At 55.0% G+C, this 12,860-nt stretch overlaps 2 protein-coding genes across 2 annotated transcripts; one reads left to right on the top strand and one right to left on the bottom strand.

Moving 5' to 3' along the window:
- Positions 1-263: 263 nt before the first annotated feature.
- Positions 264-7,810, top strand: LOC119140529 (E3 ubiquitin-protein ligase TRIM41-like). Its single transcript, XM_037371961.1, has 6 exons — positions 264-1,464; positions 3,244-3,339; positions 3,753-3,983; positions 4,673-4,695; positions 5,402-5,529; positions 6,173-7,810. The coding sequence occupies exons 1-6, from the start codon at positions 535-537 to the stop codon at positions 6,688-6,690; spliced, it is 1,926 nt and encodes a 641-aa protein (XP_037227858.1). The 5' UTR covers positions 264-534; the 3' UTR covers positions 6,691-7,810.
- Positions 7,811-8,774: 964 nt separating this feature from the next.
- RACK1 (receptor for activated C kinase 1) lies at positions 8,775-12,845 on the bottom strand. The gene is made up of 8 exons (XM_037372011.1): positions 12,629-12,845; positions 11,847-12,018; positions 11,108-11,255; positions 10,683-10,778; positions 10,378-10,488; positions 9,832-9,972; positions 9,252-9,362; positions 8,775-8,913 (listed from the first exon to the last, which is right to left on the bottom strand). Exons 1-8 carry the CDS (start codon positions 12,735-12,737, stop codon positions 8,848-8,850), a joined length of 954 nt encoding a protein of 317 aa, XP_037227908.1. The 5' UTR covers positions 12,738-12,845; the 3' UTR covers positions 8,775-8,847.
- Between the last annotated feature and the right edge of the window lie 15 nt (positions 12,846-12,860).

Raw genomic sequence — 12,860 nt, forward strand, 5'->3', positions numbered from 1 at the left:
TCTTCTCCGGGCTCGGGCCGGGGCCCGCGAGCAGCGGGGCGGGTGGCGGGGCAGCGGCCTAGCGCGGGAGGCACCTGCGGGCCCGGTTGGGCTGAGGCTGGGGCCGGGCCCCGCGGCGGGGAGCGCTGTAAGGTGTAGTGAGGCCTAGAGCCGGGCCCTGCTGGGGGGAACGGGGTGCTTGGGGCAGGAGCCAGGCCTCTACCGGGTCCCAGTTGGGCCTTGGGGGTGTTGTGGGGTGGGCAGGAGGGTCAGGCCCGGCTCCAGGGTGCCGAGGCAGGGCAGGATCGGGGCCAGCCCCCGGTTTTGGGGGGACGAAGGGGTGCTGAAGGGAAGCAGTAGCGAGGGTTAGAGCAGTGCTGGCCCTGGAAGGTGGGGAAAAATTGGAGGGGGTGAAGGAGGAAGTGGCATCTGGGTGGGGACCGGCCACCCTTCTGGGTTCGAGCTGGTGCCCACCCAAGCATAGGAGAACTTAAGGGGTCGACAAGGAGCTTAGGGTCCTGTGAGGAAGAGGTGACTCTCCTCCCCACTCTCCCCATGGCAGCCACAGCGGTTTTAGGAGATGGGGACCCTTCAGGGGGCTCCAGTGGGCAACTGAACCCAGTGGAGACACTGCAGGAGGAAGCCATCTGCGCCATCTGCTTGGACTATTTTGTAGATCCCGTTTCCATCGGTTGTGGACACAATTTCTGCCGTGTCTGCATCTCACAGCTGTGGGGTGGTGAGGCTGAGTACGAGGTGGCCCCGGGGGCTGCAGCAGTGGGTGGCGGAGAGGTGGGGATGGGCGATGTGCTGGAAGAGGATCTGGAGGATGAGGAGGATGAGCTGGATGAGGACGAGCTGGATGTGGAGCAGGAGGAGGAGGAGGAGGATGGTGGTGCAGAGGAGGAGGAAGATGATATGTGGAGCGAAGAAGAAGATGACACTGACCTGTGGGAAGATCCCGTGGAGGAGGACATGTGGGACGGTGGGGTCGGGGGAGAGCTTTACTTTGGGGATGAGGACTATGATGAGGATGTGATGGAGGAAGATGTGGAGGAAGAGGAGGAGGTGGAAGAGGAGGAAGAAGAGGTGCAGACACCTCCTCCCCCTGTTCTGGCCACACGGCCTCGACGCCTCCAGACCTTCACCTGCCCACAATGCCGAAAAACCTTTTTCCAGAGGAATTTCCGCCCCAACCTTCAGCTGGCCAACATGGTGCAAATCATCCGCCAGCTCCACCCACACCCCCAGCGCCTTGCACCACCTGCTGCTGGTCCCTCAGTTTCAGGAGCCACAGTGGGTGTCCCAGGGGCCCTGGTAGCAGTGGGAGGTCAGGGGCCACCGAATTTGTGTGAGAAGCATCAGGAGCCTCTCAAGCTGTTCTGTGAGGTGGATGAACAAGCCATCTGCGTGGTGTGCAGGGAGTCACGGAGCCACAAGCATCACAGTGTTGTCCCTCTCGAGGAGGTCGTGCAGGATTACAAGGTATGAGGGTTTCGGTGTCAGGGTAATGGAGTGGTTTGGGTTTTTTTTTGATGGGGGAGTGGGGAGGAGAGTGGGGTGGGAAACAGCTGTCAGCACCATCAGGAGCCAGTGGCACGGGCTGGGTCCTGCTGGCGGCAGGCAGATGGCGTTGGGTGGTTGGAGGCGGCATACAGGTGGGTCTCGCTGGGCTGGTTCAGTGAGCGGAGAGGGGGAAGGAGATGAACGGGCTGTGTGGGTTGGGGTGCAGGAGGCTGGGAAGCCACAAAGCTGGTGGCTGGCTTGGCTTGGATGGGAAGAGTCTGGTTAACCACGGGGAAGGAGATTTGGGGATCAGGCAGCAATGGTAGCGAAGGATCGTGGAGACATTATCCTGGTGAGGAGTGGGTGAGCTCAGCTGGTCCTGCTGGCCTGGGTTTGGGTGAAACCCCTCTGGGCTGTGGCGAGTTGAAATGAGCACCCATGTCATGGTGGCTCCACAATTTAGAAAGCTCTTCCCAGGGTCTGTCTGGCCTCCCTCAGCTTGGGTGATACCTGCCTGAGGGTCTGCAGAGCCTGACCCCAAGCATCCAGTGGTGGAGGCCCTTCATTAGGGGTTTTGACTGAATAGCTTTGCTGTCTCAAAGGTGTCGCTTCCCACTTGGACATGACTGGAGAACCCCCCCCCCCCAAAAAACATGGCGGGTAGACAGGGGATGGTGGTCGCTGAGCCCTTCAGGCTGCTACTTGCCCTGCTGCTTGTCGCTCTGGTTTCTCTGCAAGGTCATGTCTCGCTTTTTGGGGCCTTCTGGAAGCAAGGAGTTGGGGTTTTGGTTCCTGTAATATCCAAAGGTGTCTTGGAGGAGTTGCTGCTGCGAGGTCATGTCTCGCTTTTGTCTTCCCTCACTGGAAGCTCTCTGGTGCTCTGGTCTTGGCTGCTCCCATCAGAGTCAACACCCTTGGAGCCCCTGGAGACTTTTGGGTGGGGTTTGGTAGCCAGGAGGAGGCTTGGAGAGGTGGAGGTGGTTTGGAGGGGAAAGGACAGTGCTGGGGCGTCTCATCCCTGTGTCAGGCTGTTTTGTGGTGGGCTGTCGGAGTGTGGCCAGCAGCACTTTTTGCTTTTGGGTTGGCTCAGTCCGTTTTCGCCTTTTCTTGGCAGTAGGAAAGCTGCTGCAAACACTCAAGGAGGCAGAAAAATTAATTGCTAAAGGGAGAGCTCTTTGTGAAGGGCAGAGGGAGTGTCCTGGGAGGACAGCAAGGCAGAAACAGTTGGTTTGTGGGTTGGTGGTTTGGTTGTGTGTTTTTTTGGAAATGCCAAAGCTTATTCAGCACAGGGAGTCATGACCAATGAAGCAGGTACTGGTTTTGTCATTGGCTTAAGCTGATCTAGGACCATGCCGCTACCGAAAGGCGCAGCCTGAAAGGATGGCCTAAGTCTGTCCTAGGTCTGCACTGAGTTTAGGAGCACAGATCCCTCTCTGGGTCCTGATCCCCACCCAGTGGGACATGTGCGTGATGGCCGCAGCCGTGCAACAGACAGTAACAGTCTGTGCTTGGTGACTGTGTATCTGGCCTTTGCAGATGTTCCCTGATCTGAGCAGGGCAGGGTTTTTCACTTTCTAATTAGAAGTGGCTCCCAGAATGAGCAGTTACGGAAAGCGGAAGGGAAATGGTCTGAGATCGGGGCAGGAGGTTTTGTTTTCAGCCCTGCTGTGGAGTTGGGGACTGGAGGACTGAGAGAGGAGAGGAAGGCAGGCAGGCATTACCTGAGGCAGGGATGACAGACATGCATTTCTTTCGCAGAATAAGCTCCAGAGCCATCTGGAGCCACTGAAGAAGAAGCTGGATGTGGTCCTGAAGCAGAAATCCAACGAGGAGGAGAAGATCACAGAGCTGAGGGTAAGAGCTGGCTGCCTCTGGCACAGCAGATCATCCTGTGCACGATTCCTTTCCACGCTTATTTATTTCCCCATTTCTCTGTCTTCCACCTTTCACGCTGCCAAAAAATAATCAGCCCTCTGCTAAAGAGTGTTTCTTGGCCCGAAGTCTGGTGAGGGGGATGAGCAGGGAAACTTTTCCCCCTCTGCCTTGCAGATTTGAGCTCTCATGGAGGCGTTGCGGTCCCTTTGCTGCAGTTGTCAGGATCACAAGGGCTGGAAGCTATTTCCCTGTTGAATTAGAGCTTAATTAAGGGGGTTTTGTACCTGAATGTGTTGTGGGAATTGGTAGCCTGGGAGAGAGAACAAATTTGTGTCCTTTGGGTCTGCTACTTGAGCTAAGGATACCTCTCCTCCCTCTTCACCACTCCGCAGGACAAGATGAAGCTGGAGATCAAGGAATTCGAGTCTGACTTCGAGCTGCTGCACCAGTTCCTCATTGGGGAGCAAGTCCTGCTCTTACACCAGCTGGAGGAACGCTATGAGAGCTTGTTGGCCCGTCAGAGCAGCAACATCAGCCAGCTGGAAGAGCAGAGCGCTGCCCTCAGCCGGCTCATCGCTGAGGCAGAGGACAAGAGCAAACAGGATGGGCTGCAACTGCTCAAGGTCTTTCCCAACCCACTCACCCCACCCCCATTCCTGGGGTGGGAAGAGGGACAGTCGCAATCGGGGATCCCAGCAGGAGGGCAGAGCCCAGGTGCCCTGCCAGGCAAGGCCTCTTGCATATGTTTTTGAATCTTCCCAAAGAGCTGTAAGCTCAGATGATTCACGTAGTTTATCTCTGGACCATGAACCCTCGCTCAAGCTCTCTGCTGGCAGCTGAGGAGCTCTGGCCCTGTTTTATAGCAAGGAGAGAATGTTAGCGGCGAGAATTAAGCAGAGCTGCCAAGAGGGGAGCAGACCTTACTTCAGAAAGGGTATTCCTCATGGGAAAGCATCCTTACCCGATTACTAGATCCTTCCCTGTCCCGCATCGTCTGTGGGACCACAGGGGGGAAATCGGGATGCCACAAGAGATTTGGGGTTTGATAGGGTGTCTGTATTAGTGGGAAAAGCCTCTACCGAGGGGTGAATCCATGGAATGTGCCTCTCTGTGGAATATTCCCCTCAGCAGACTCATGGGAGGGGACTCATCCTGGCCATCGGGGTGGTTGGCTTGATGTAGATCAGCACGGTGCTGAGCCTTGGCTGCTAAGAGGATTTAGTGCGAGCCACAGTGTGATCAGCCCCCATCCTCCCTAATCTTTTCTTTCTCGTTCTTCCTCGCTTCCAACCTGGCTGCTTCCTTTTCGCAGGACATCAAAGGCACTTTTATCAGGTCAGTGACTTTCCATTGGCATCTTCTCACTGTAAACAGCTTCGGGGGGAGGAGAGGGCAACACAAAACCAGAAAACCTTGGGCTTTTGTTTCAAGCCTCGTGTGGTGGGCGTTTTTCCAGGCTGGGGTTGGGTAATGACAAGGGACAGCTTGGTTGTGGCTGGTGCCAAAACGAATGTGATGGTGGGAACTCCTGCCTGATGGCTTAGTGGGGTATACATGGAATAACCGGGGGTGCACAGGAGAAGAGAAAGGCTGGGAAGAGATCTCAAGAGTCCCTTGCAGCACCTGGCAGCTGCTTTTTGGGAGCAGAGCTGGGTGTGCCTGTGCAGACCTCATGCCCCGAGGAAGCAGGAGCTGCTGGTAAATATGGAGGGATCATTTTGTTTCCCGTCATCTTTAAATCAAACAAGCGGCTGCTCTTCTACATCAGCCCCCAGCCACTCGTTGGCAGGTAACAGGGCTGTGCCGGAGCAGGGCCTGGCTGTCACCAGCGCTGGGTGGATGCGGCTGCACCTCTGCCAGGAGTTTGGCTGCTTCCTGCGGCTGAGACGGGGTGGGGACTGCAGCTGTGCCAGTGTAACCGGTTGGGCTGATCTCTGCCCCGCTCTGGGTTTTTTGGCTGTGTGCAGGGCACCTTGTTTCTCCTGTTGTGTCATTGCCTCCCCCTGAGCATGCTGAATCCCCATTTTCTTTCCCCTGGCAGATGCGAGAACATCAAATTTCAGGAGCCTGAGATGGTGCCGGTGGATGTGGGGAAAAAATATCGCAACTACTTTCTGCAGGATGTGGTGATGAGGAAGATGGAGAAAGTCTTCAGTAAAGTCCCTCAAGGTGAGTGAGACCTAGGTCCTCTGCCCAAGGGGACACAGCAGCTTCTTGTCGTGGTCCTAGGGAATGGACACTGGGATGTCTTGCATATCCCCAGCTGTGTTGGGTTTCCCTCTTTACCTCTGCCTTCCCAGATTTCATGCCCCCTTTTAAAGTCTGCCAGTCCCCTTAATACCAGCCTCTTCCCTTCTTCCTCCCCACGCCTTGCTCTGTCCATTGGTCTTCATTTTCCCCTAACGTGGCTGTCACCTCTTTCCACCCTAAAAGCACAGCTGGATCCAGAGTTGCTGACAGCTCTGTGTGGGGCTGAAGCCAGACCTGCTCCAGGGTTAAAAGGGAACTGGGGGATTAAAGGGGTTAAAATGGAATTTGGGGTTAAAGGAATTTGGGGTTTAAAGGGAGTTTTGGGGGTTAAAGGAGTTTGGGGAGGGGTTAAAGGGGTTGAACTCTGTTGCAGTCAAAAGCAGGCCCACAGTGGGGGCTGTCACCCACTGGTGCTGTGGGTATGGACAGGGTTGAGGATTTGGGGTTGGAAACTAAAAGGAGGGGGGGAAAAAACAGACCAACAAACCCTGGGATTGGGACCCCAAGAGACGGGGGTGACCAGTGACACACACACCCTGTAATGTTGCCGTCTCCCTTCCAGCCGATGTGACTCTGGACCCTGACACAGCCCACCCTCGCCTAAGCCTCTCCCTTGACCGACGCAGCGTCAAGCTGGGCGAACGCCGCCAGGACCTGCCCGACAACCCCAAACGTTTCGATTCGGATTACTGCGTCTTGGGTTCCCAGGGCTTCACCACTGGCCGCCACTACTGGGAGGTAGAGGTGGGAGGCCGACGAGGCTGGGCAGTGGGTGCAGCCCGTGAAACAGCTCGACGCAAAGAGAAAACCATGGGTCCTCACCAAAAACGAGAAATTTGGTGCGTGGGCACCAATGGGAAGAAGTACCAGGCATTGACAGCCACAGAGCAGACAGCCCTGTTGCCCAGTGAACGGCCCCGGCGCTTTGGCGTCTACCTGGACTATGAGCGAGGCCAGCTCTGCTTTTACAATGCCGAGAGCATGACCCACATCCACACCTTCAACGCCTCCTTCCACGAGCGCATCTTCCCTTTTTTTCGCATCTTAGCCAAGGGTACGCGCATCAAAATCTGCGCCTGACCAGCCATCCCTCACCCTCCCTGCCAGCCACCTCTACCTGTGCCAGATCCGGCATCGCCCCAGGATCCGGCCTTGCACACAGCCATGCTCTTTCCCCCTTAATCCTGCAGATCCCATCTTGGGATCCAACGCTGCACTTGTCTTCTTGCACCTGCTTGCTCACAATGCCTCTTCCTTCAGCCTCCTGTCTGCTCCTCCCCAGGATCCCACTGCTGCCACCATGCTGATCCGAATCTGGTTTTGTTTGGAATAGGGAAGGATCCACCTCAGAGGTGTAGGGGTTTTTTTTAGCGTTTTATGTCTTTTTGGAGCTCCTCTCTCCCAGTCAATGCCTAAAAGCTTTCTGGCACGCTCTCCACTCCTGGACTGCATTTTGAAGTGCATCTGCTCTCTTCGGATGCAGAGCTTGATGCCTTGGGGGCATCTCAGGGGTCTGCACAGTGGGGAGCAAGTGCTCTTGGCTTTTTGAAATCCCCATCGTCACCCTTCCAAAAATCATTGGCTTGCGTATCCCAGTTGCACCAAGGTGCCTGGATCTCTTGGAATTCACCTGACCATCTTCCAAGACCCCAGCTGGTGTTTGGACCCAGAGTCAAACCTGCTTTAATGGCCCGTGTTGTTTTTTCCTTGCTTTCCCCATCATTTTTTTGGGGGGTGGGGCCACGTCTGAGCTTTCCTGACCCCCACCCCTTCCCTTCGTAACCATTGCTTGTGGGCCTGGCACTTTACCGGGGGCAGAGGAGGGTGCAAGAGCCAGTTTCCGCCCCCCAGAGCCAGCACAACCTGGCTGCAGTGGCAGGAAGCAGCCTCCTGTTTTCCCCTCACAGCTTGAGAGCTCTCAGAGATGGGGGATATTTATTTTTTCTCCCCTTTTTTCTTTTTTCCTCAGCTGCTAAGTTTCCAGCTGAATCCTGTCCCACTCGAGAGACTCTGACTGCACCGGTCGTGGGTTTTTTTTGTTTGTTTATTTTTGGTTGGTGGATTGTTTTTGGTTTTTTTTTTTTTTTTTCCTGTTGGCATTACAGAGCTAGTTCAAAATATTTTTGGGTAAAATGAGAATTAAATGGAGATTTAGTTTTATGAAATGTCAAGAAATAATAATAAAGAATAAGGTTGTAAACCTGAGTCTCTAGGTTATTGAGGCTTGAAAGGTCTGGGAGCTATTTCCAAATGAGTCTGGCTTAAATCACACATCAGGGTCCAGATCCCTCACAGCCTGCCTGGCCTTGCTGTCACTGCATCACCTCCTGTTAAACAGATGTTTTAAATCTTGCCTTGTTAATCTTGACCTAATCCTTCCTAATTAGATTAGGTCAGACCCAGAGCCACATGTCCATATCCCTTCCCAAAGCTTTTTATCGGCAAGAGGCTGTTGCCAGCATCATCCAGCATCACTGAGGGGCCGAAGTCCCTTCCAGTTTGGTGGCAGGGGTGGCTCACAAGTCTACCAGCCAAGAAAGAGCCCCCCCCCCACCTCTCAAATCTGTAGAAAATGGCAGTTTGTATGTGGACTCAGTGCCTGGAGGCTGCTGGGTTACCAAGTTTCATGTTAAAACCTCTCCTTCAACAGCACCACTGGTGGGCAACAAGGCTAACCATGGCTGCTGCTTAAATGTATCTACTTTCTGGGTTCTCTTCGGAATAGTCTTAAGTTTTCCCAGATCTGCAGCGACACCACATGTAGGAGAAAAAAAAAACGAACCACGATTCCCTCATTAGCCAGAAGGACAGAGAACATCTTTCATGTCCCACCACGCTGCCTACAGTAGAGTATCTCCATCTGCTATAATTATTCTGCCCTCAGGGGGTTTTAACTCATGAGGTGAGTACCGCTCAGGGCTCTCAAAGTTCTGCCAGTCACCCCATCCTCATCGCCAGGCCCTGTCCTACTGCGACATCTCCAACCTTGAAGGTGTGGGGACAATTACTTGCAGACATAAAGCTCTCTGCATCAGGAACACTGGGCTTTTGCCCCTCTGACGTTCCTGATGTGGCACCTGCCAGAGTAAAGCCCCAACCCCACATCTTCCATGAACCTCCAGGTTGTGGGATGACCCAACAGTGGACACAAGGTGGCTGCAAGCTCAACAGAGCATTATTTCATTGACTTTATTTTTTTTTGTACACAAAAATCTATGGTTTCTCACTACCGCATCTTCATCTGGTCCCAATGGTGACTTGCCACACCCGGACAAGGTTATCTGTGTAGCCAGCAAACAGTGTCTGTGGAGAGAAACGAGTTGGGTCACAGGAAGGGCTGGACGGGTCCAGCCTCAGGACACGAGGGCCTATGGTCCTCAGAAAGCAAATCCCAAAGCAGAGAGGGACAACTACCAGCCCCAGGGGTTAGGAAGATGAAGGAGACGAGCTCAGGGGTTGAGAAGGGACCCAGGGATGGAAGGAACCCAAGGAAGTTCTTTCCCTTGCTGGCAGAGAGCTCAAGGAGTGTGGCACAAGTGTCTCTTCATGGTTCCTGTGCCCCAAAAGCAGCAGGAAGATCCCTCCAATCCTCATTCCCCAGGGCTGGGATCCTGGGACAGCAAGGAGGGAATGGTTTTTACCTGCCCATCTGCAGACCAGGCCAGGGAAGTGCACTGGGGTGGTTCAGCTTTGCTGCTGGTGCTGATCACCTCCTGCTTCAGTTCGTCCACAATGATTTTGCCTTCCAGGTCCTGCAAGAGGAAAAAAGGAAAAAAAAAAAAAAAAAAAAAAAACCAAAACAAAAAAAAAACGTGAAGGAATGAGGGGTCCAGCACAAAGATTCCCACAACCAAATCCCAACTCTGAAACAGCACAAGGGAGCAGAGGGTCGCTCAGAAACAGCCTCTGGATTTCCACACAGAGATGCAGTCAGATGGCATTGAAATGTTTCATCATGGCATGGTGGCTCTGCCCTACGGCCACCGCAACCCTCCACGACCAAGGGATGAGGCCACAGGCACCGGTCGCTGCTGTGTAACCCAGAGAACACTCCTCCAGGAGAGCTTTTCCTCCACGATCTGTGGGCTAAGGTGAGGATCTCCACCCAGGAAGGTGACTCCAAACCCAGCACAACCCAGAAACTGAAGGTATTTGCATCTTCCGTAGGCACCCTGCCCAAATGGGACAGAGAGGGGGCTGAGGACTGGAGCGGTGACATACCCAGATCTTGATGCTGGGTCCGGTGGCAGCACAGAGCCAGTAGCGGTTGGGGCTGAAGCAGAGAGCATTGATGATGTCTCCTCCATCCAAGGTGTAGAGGTGTTTGCCTTCATTCAGGTCCCACAGCATGGCCTGGCCGTCCTGCAGAGCAGAAGGAGTTGGAACAAACCCCAGCGCTTGTCACCTGTGCCTTGATTTGTCCTGCCCTGGCAAGGCCCCTTTTCCACAACCACAGTTAAGCTGGAGTACTTTGCTACAAGCCAAGGTGGATACGGAAAAATTAAAGGACACGGAAAGAAAACACATCAAGGGCTAAAACAGAAGAGCTAAAGAGAAGTCCCTGGAACTGGGGGAGCATCTTTGCCATGGTCTTCCCTGCTCTCACTTGACATCTGCCACCAGGCCCCATTTTTAGGCTGTTACCACTCCACTCAAGCTGTGACCAAGATGAGCCCATTCGCATGGTGGGAGACAGAAATGCTGGTAGGATGCCAAGATCTCATCTCAGGGGGGGTCTCAGCTTTCCCTCCACCGCACGACAGATACCTTGCCACCGGAGGCACAGAGGGAGCCATCAGGGGAGACGGTCACTGTGTTCAGGTAGCCTGTGTGCCCGATGTGGTTAGTCTTCAGCTTGCAGTTAGCCAAATTCCAAACCTGGGTGAGGAAAAAAAACGGGGGCAGAAGAAAAAGGGGTTAAACACTGCTACTGCACCCCAACTCTGGGGATACAGAGAGGAGAAAAAAAAACCTTCCCCAGAGCACTCTGGCTGCTCTGATCCTCCCACTGCCATCACAGGGACCCCAGAGAAGGATGCTTGCTGTTTGGGAAGCCTTTGATCCCACCTCACCTTCACCAGCTTGTCCCAGCCGCAGGAGACTATGATGGGGTTGCTGCTGTTCGGGGAGAAACGCACACACGACACCCACTCCGAGTGACTCTCATCCTGGGGAAGAGGAACGATGCCGGGTTCATGGCGAGGAAACACGGACGAGTCTTTCCTGCCCCATCCACAGGGCACTGCAAGATCAGACCTGCTGCATCCTGTTGTTCCACAGCTTTCCCAGGCCTCCCCCATCCCTCATAATTGCAGGACTTCTCCTCAGAAACCCCCCAGGGAGAGGCTGTCAGGCAACGTCTTGCTTCTAATCATTAGGACAGGGCTGGGAGACCTGGATCCCCAATAAAAGTGGTGGGAACAGATCTAAAAGCAAGTTCACGGAGCTCCTTTCTCACAGAAGTGTGATCTGGAAGCCCACCTTCCCTGGCGCTCACCTGCACGGTGTACTTGCAGACACCCAAGGTATTCCAGAGCTTGATGGTCTTGTCCCTGGAGCCTGAAACTATCTGACGGTTGTCGGAGGAGAAGGCCACACTCAGCACGTCCTTGGTGTGACCCACGAAGCGACGGGTGGTGGTGCCACTAAAGGAAGATGAGACAATAGCAGATCTCACAAATTCCACCAAGGAGGGGGGGAATAATCAAATATTTGGAGGAAAACCCACAGTGTGGTCTACAAAAGGGTAAGGAATGATCATTTCATTTCTCCTTCAAAAGGAGATTCTACAAAGGTAGAAGGATGGGGGGAAATCAGGATGAGTTTAGCCCGCATACATGCCTGGCTCTACAGATCCCAACCTTCTTCTCCTGGCTGTACCCCCCCCGTTCAGCCCAAAATGACCCCCAGAAAACAGTTTGATCCCCCCCTCCTGCTTCTCTCCCATCATAATTGCAGGACGTGTCTTCAGATCCCAGAGGATCAGCAGACTGTGTCAGATCTAATCATCGGAAGAGGGAGCCAAGGAAGAGCAGCCGAACACCTCCATCCAAAACTGTGGCACTGGCCACACAGAACTGCCCCTGCTGCACTGGGATTTATCTTCCAGCCCAAACCCAAAATCGTTCAAGTTCCAAGGTGCATGGGTGACCTCAACCCCCCTCCCAGCACCCAAACAAAGCAGGAAGACATGCTACAGCCCTCCCACCCAAAACACCCTCATTCCCACAGCTCACGTTGTGAGGTCCCAGAGCCTCAGGGTGCCATCCCAGGAACCAGAGAGAGCAAACTGTCCATCGGAAGAGATGACCACGTCACTGACAAAGTGCGAGTGACCGCGCAAAGCTCGCTGTGGGATCCCGTAGTTGGTCTCGTCACGGGTCAGCTTCCACATGATGATGGTTTTGTCTGTGGAGGATGCAGAGAGAGGGATAAGGTGGGGGGAACCGCAGCCTTCTGCCCACACCCAGCCCATCCTTCTAACCCGCACGAATGGGGGGGCTACCAGAGAAAAGGGGGGGTCTCTAAACAGATCAGGTCTCTGCTCCTTTGCCCCCTCCTCCCCATCCCTCTGTCCTCATCGCACAGCGCAGGGCCCTGCCTCTTCCTTGCCCTGCTACACCCCAGTCCCATCCCTAGGCCAGACTGCCCTAAACGAGGGGGCTCTGGCCTGTCCCCCCCTCTAGGCCCATGGTTTCCCCTTGTCCCTCTCCCTCTGCACTCTCCCTGGGTCCCCTAAATCACGGTCTCGCCTCACGCCTCTCTCCTCCCAGGCCCCACGGCCTTCCCTGCCCCACTCCCCTCCGGCCTCAGTCTCCCCGTGCCCCTTCTCCCCCCGCCCGTCTCCCCCGGTACCCTTCCGCCTCGACCTATGTGGTCTCTCCCTGCTCCCCTCCTCACCCAGGCCAACGGCCTACCCCTACCCCGGTCCGACGGTCTCTTCCCGACACCTACGTCCCCCTTCCGATGGTCTCTCCCGACCCTCTCTCCCCCGACCCGGGCGGGATGCGGCCCTCACCGCGCGAGGCGGAGAGAATCATGTCCGGGAACTGCGGCGTGGTGGCGATCTGGGTCACCCAGCCGTTGTGGCCCTTCAGGGTGCCCCGCAGGGTCATCTGCTCTGTCATGGCGGCGGCGGGATGGGAGGATGGTGGCGGATTCAATGGAGGCCACGGCCCGGTCCCGCCCGGCCGCAAACGGCTGCCACCAACACAGCGAGAGAAAGAGACCGAGGCGGCTTCCGGCGGAAG

This window comes from Falco rusticolus, chromosome 22 (assembly GCF_015220075.1).
Source record: "Falco rusticolus isolate bFalRus1 chromosome 22, bFalRus1.pri, whole genome shotgun sequence".
NCBI lineage: Eukaryota > Metazoa > Chordata > Aves > Falconiformes > Falconidae > Falco > Falco rusticolus.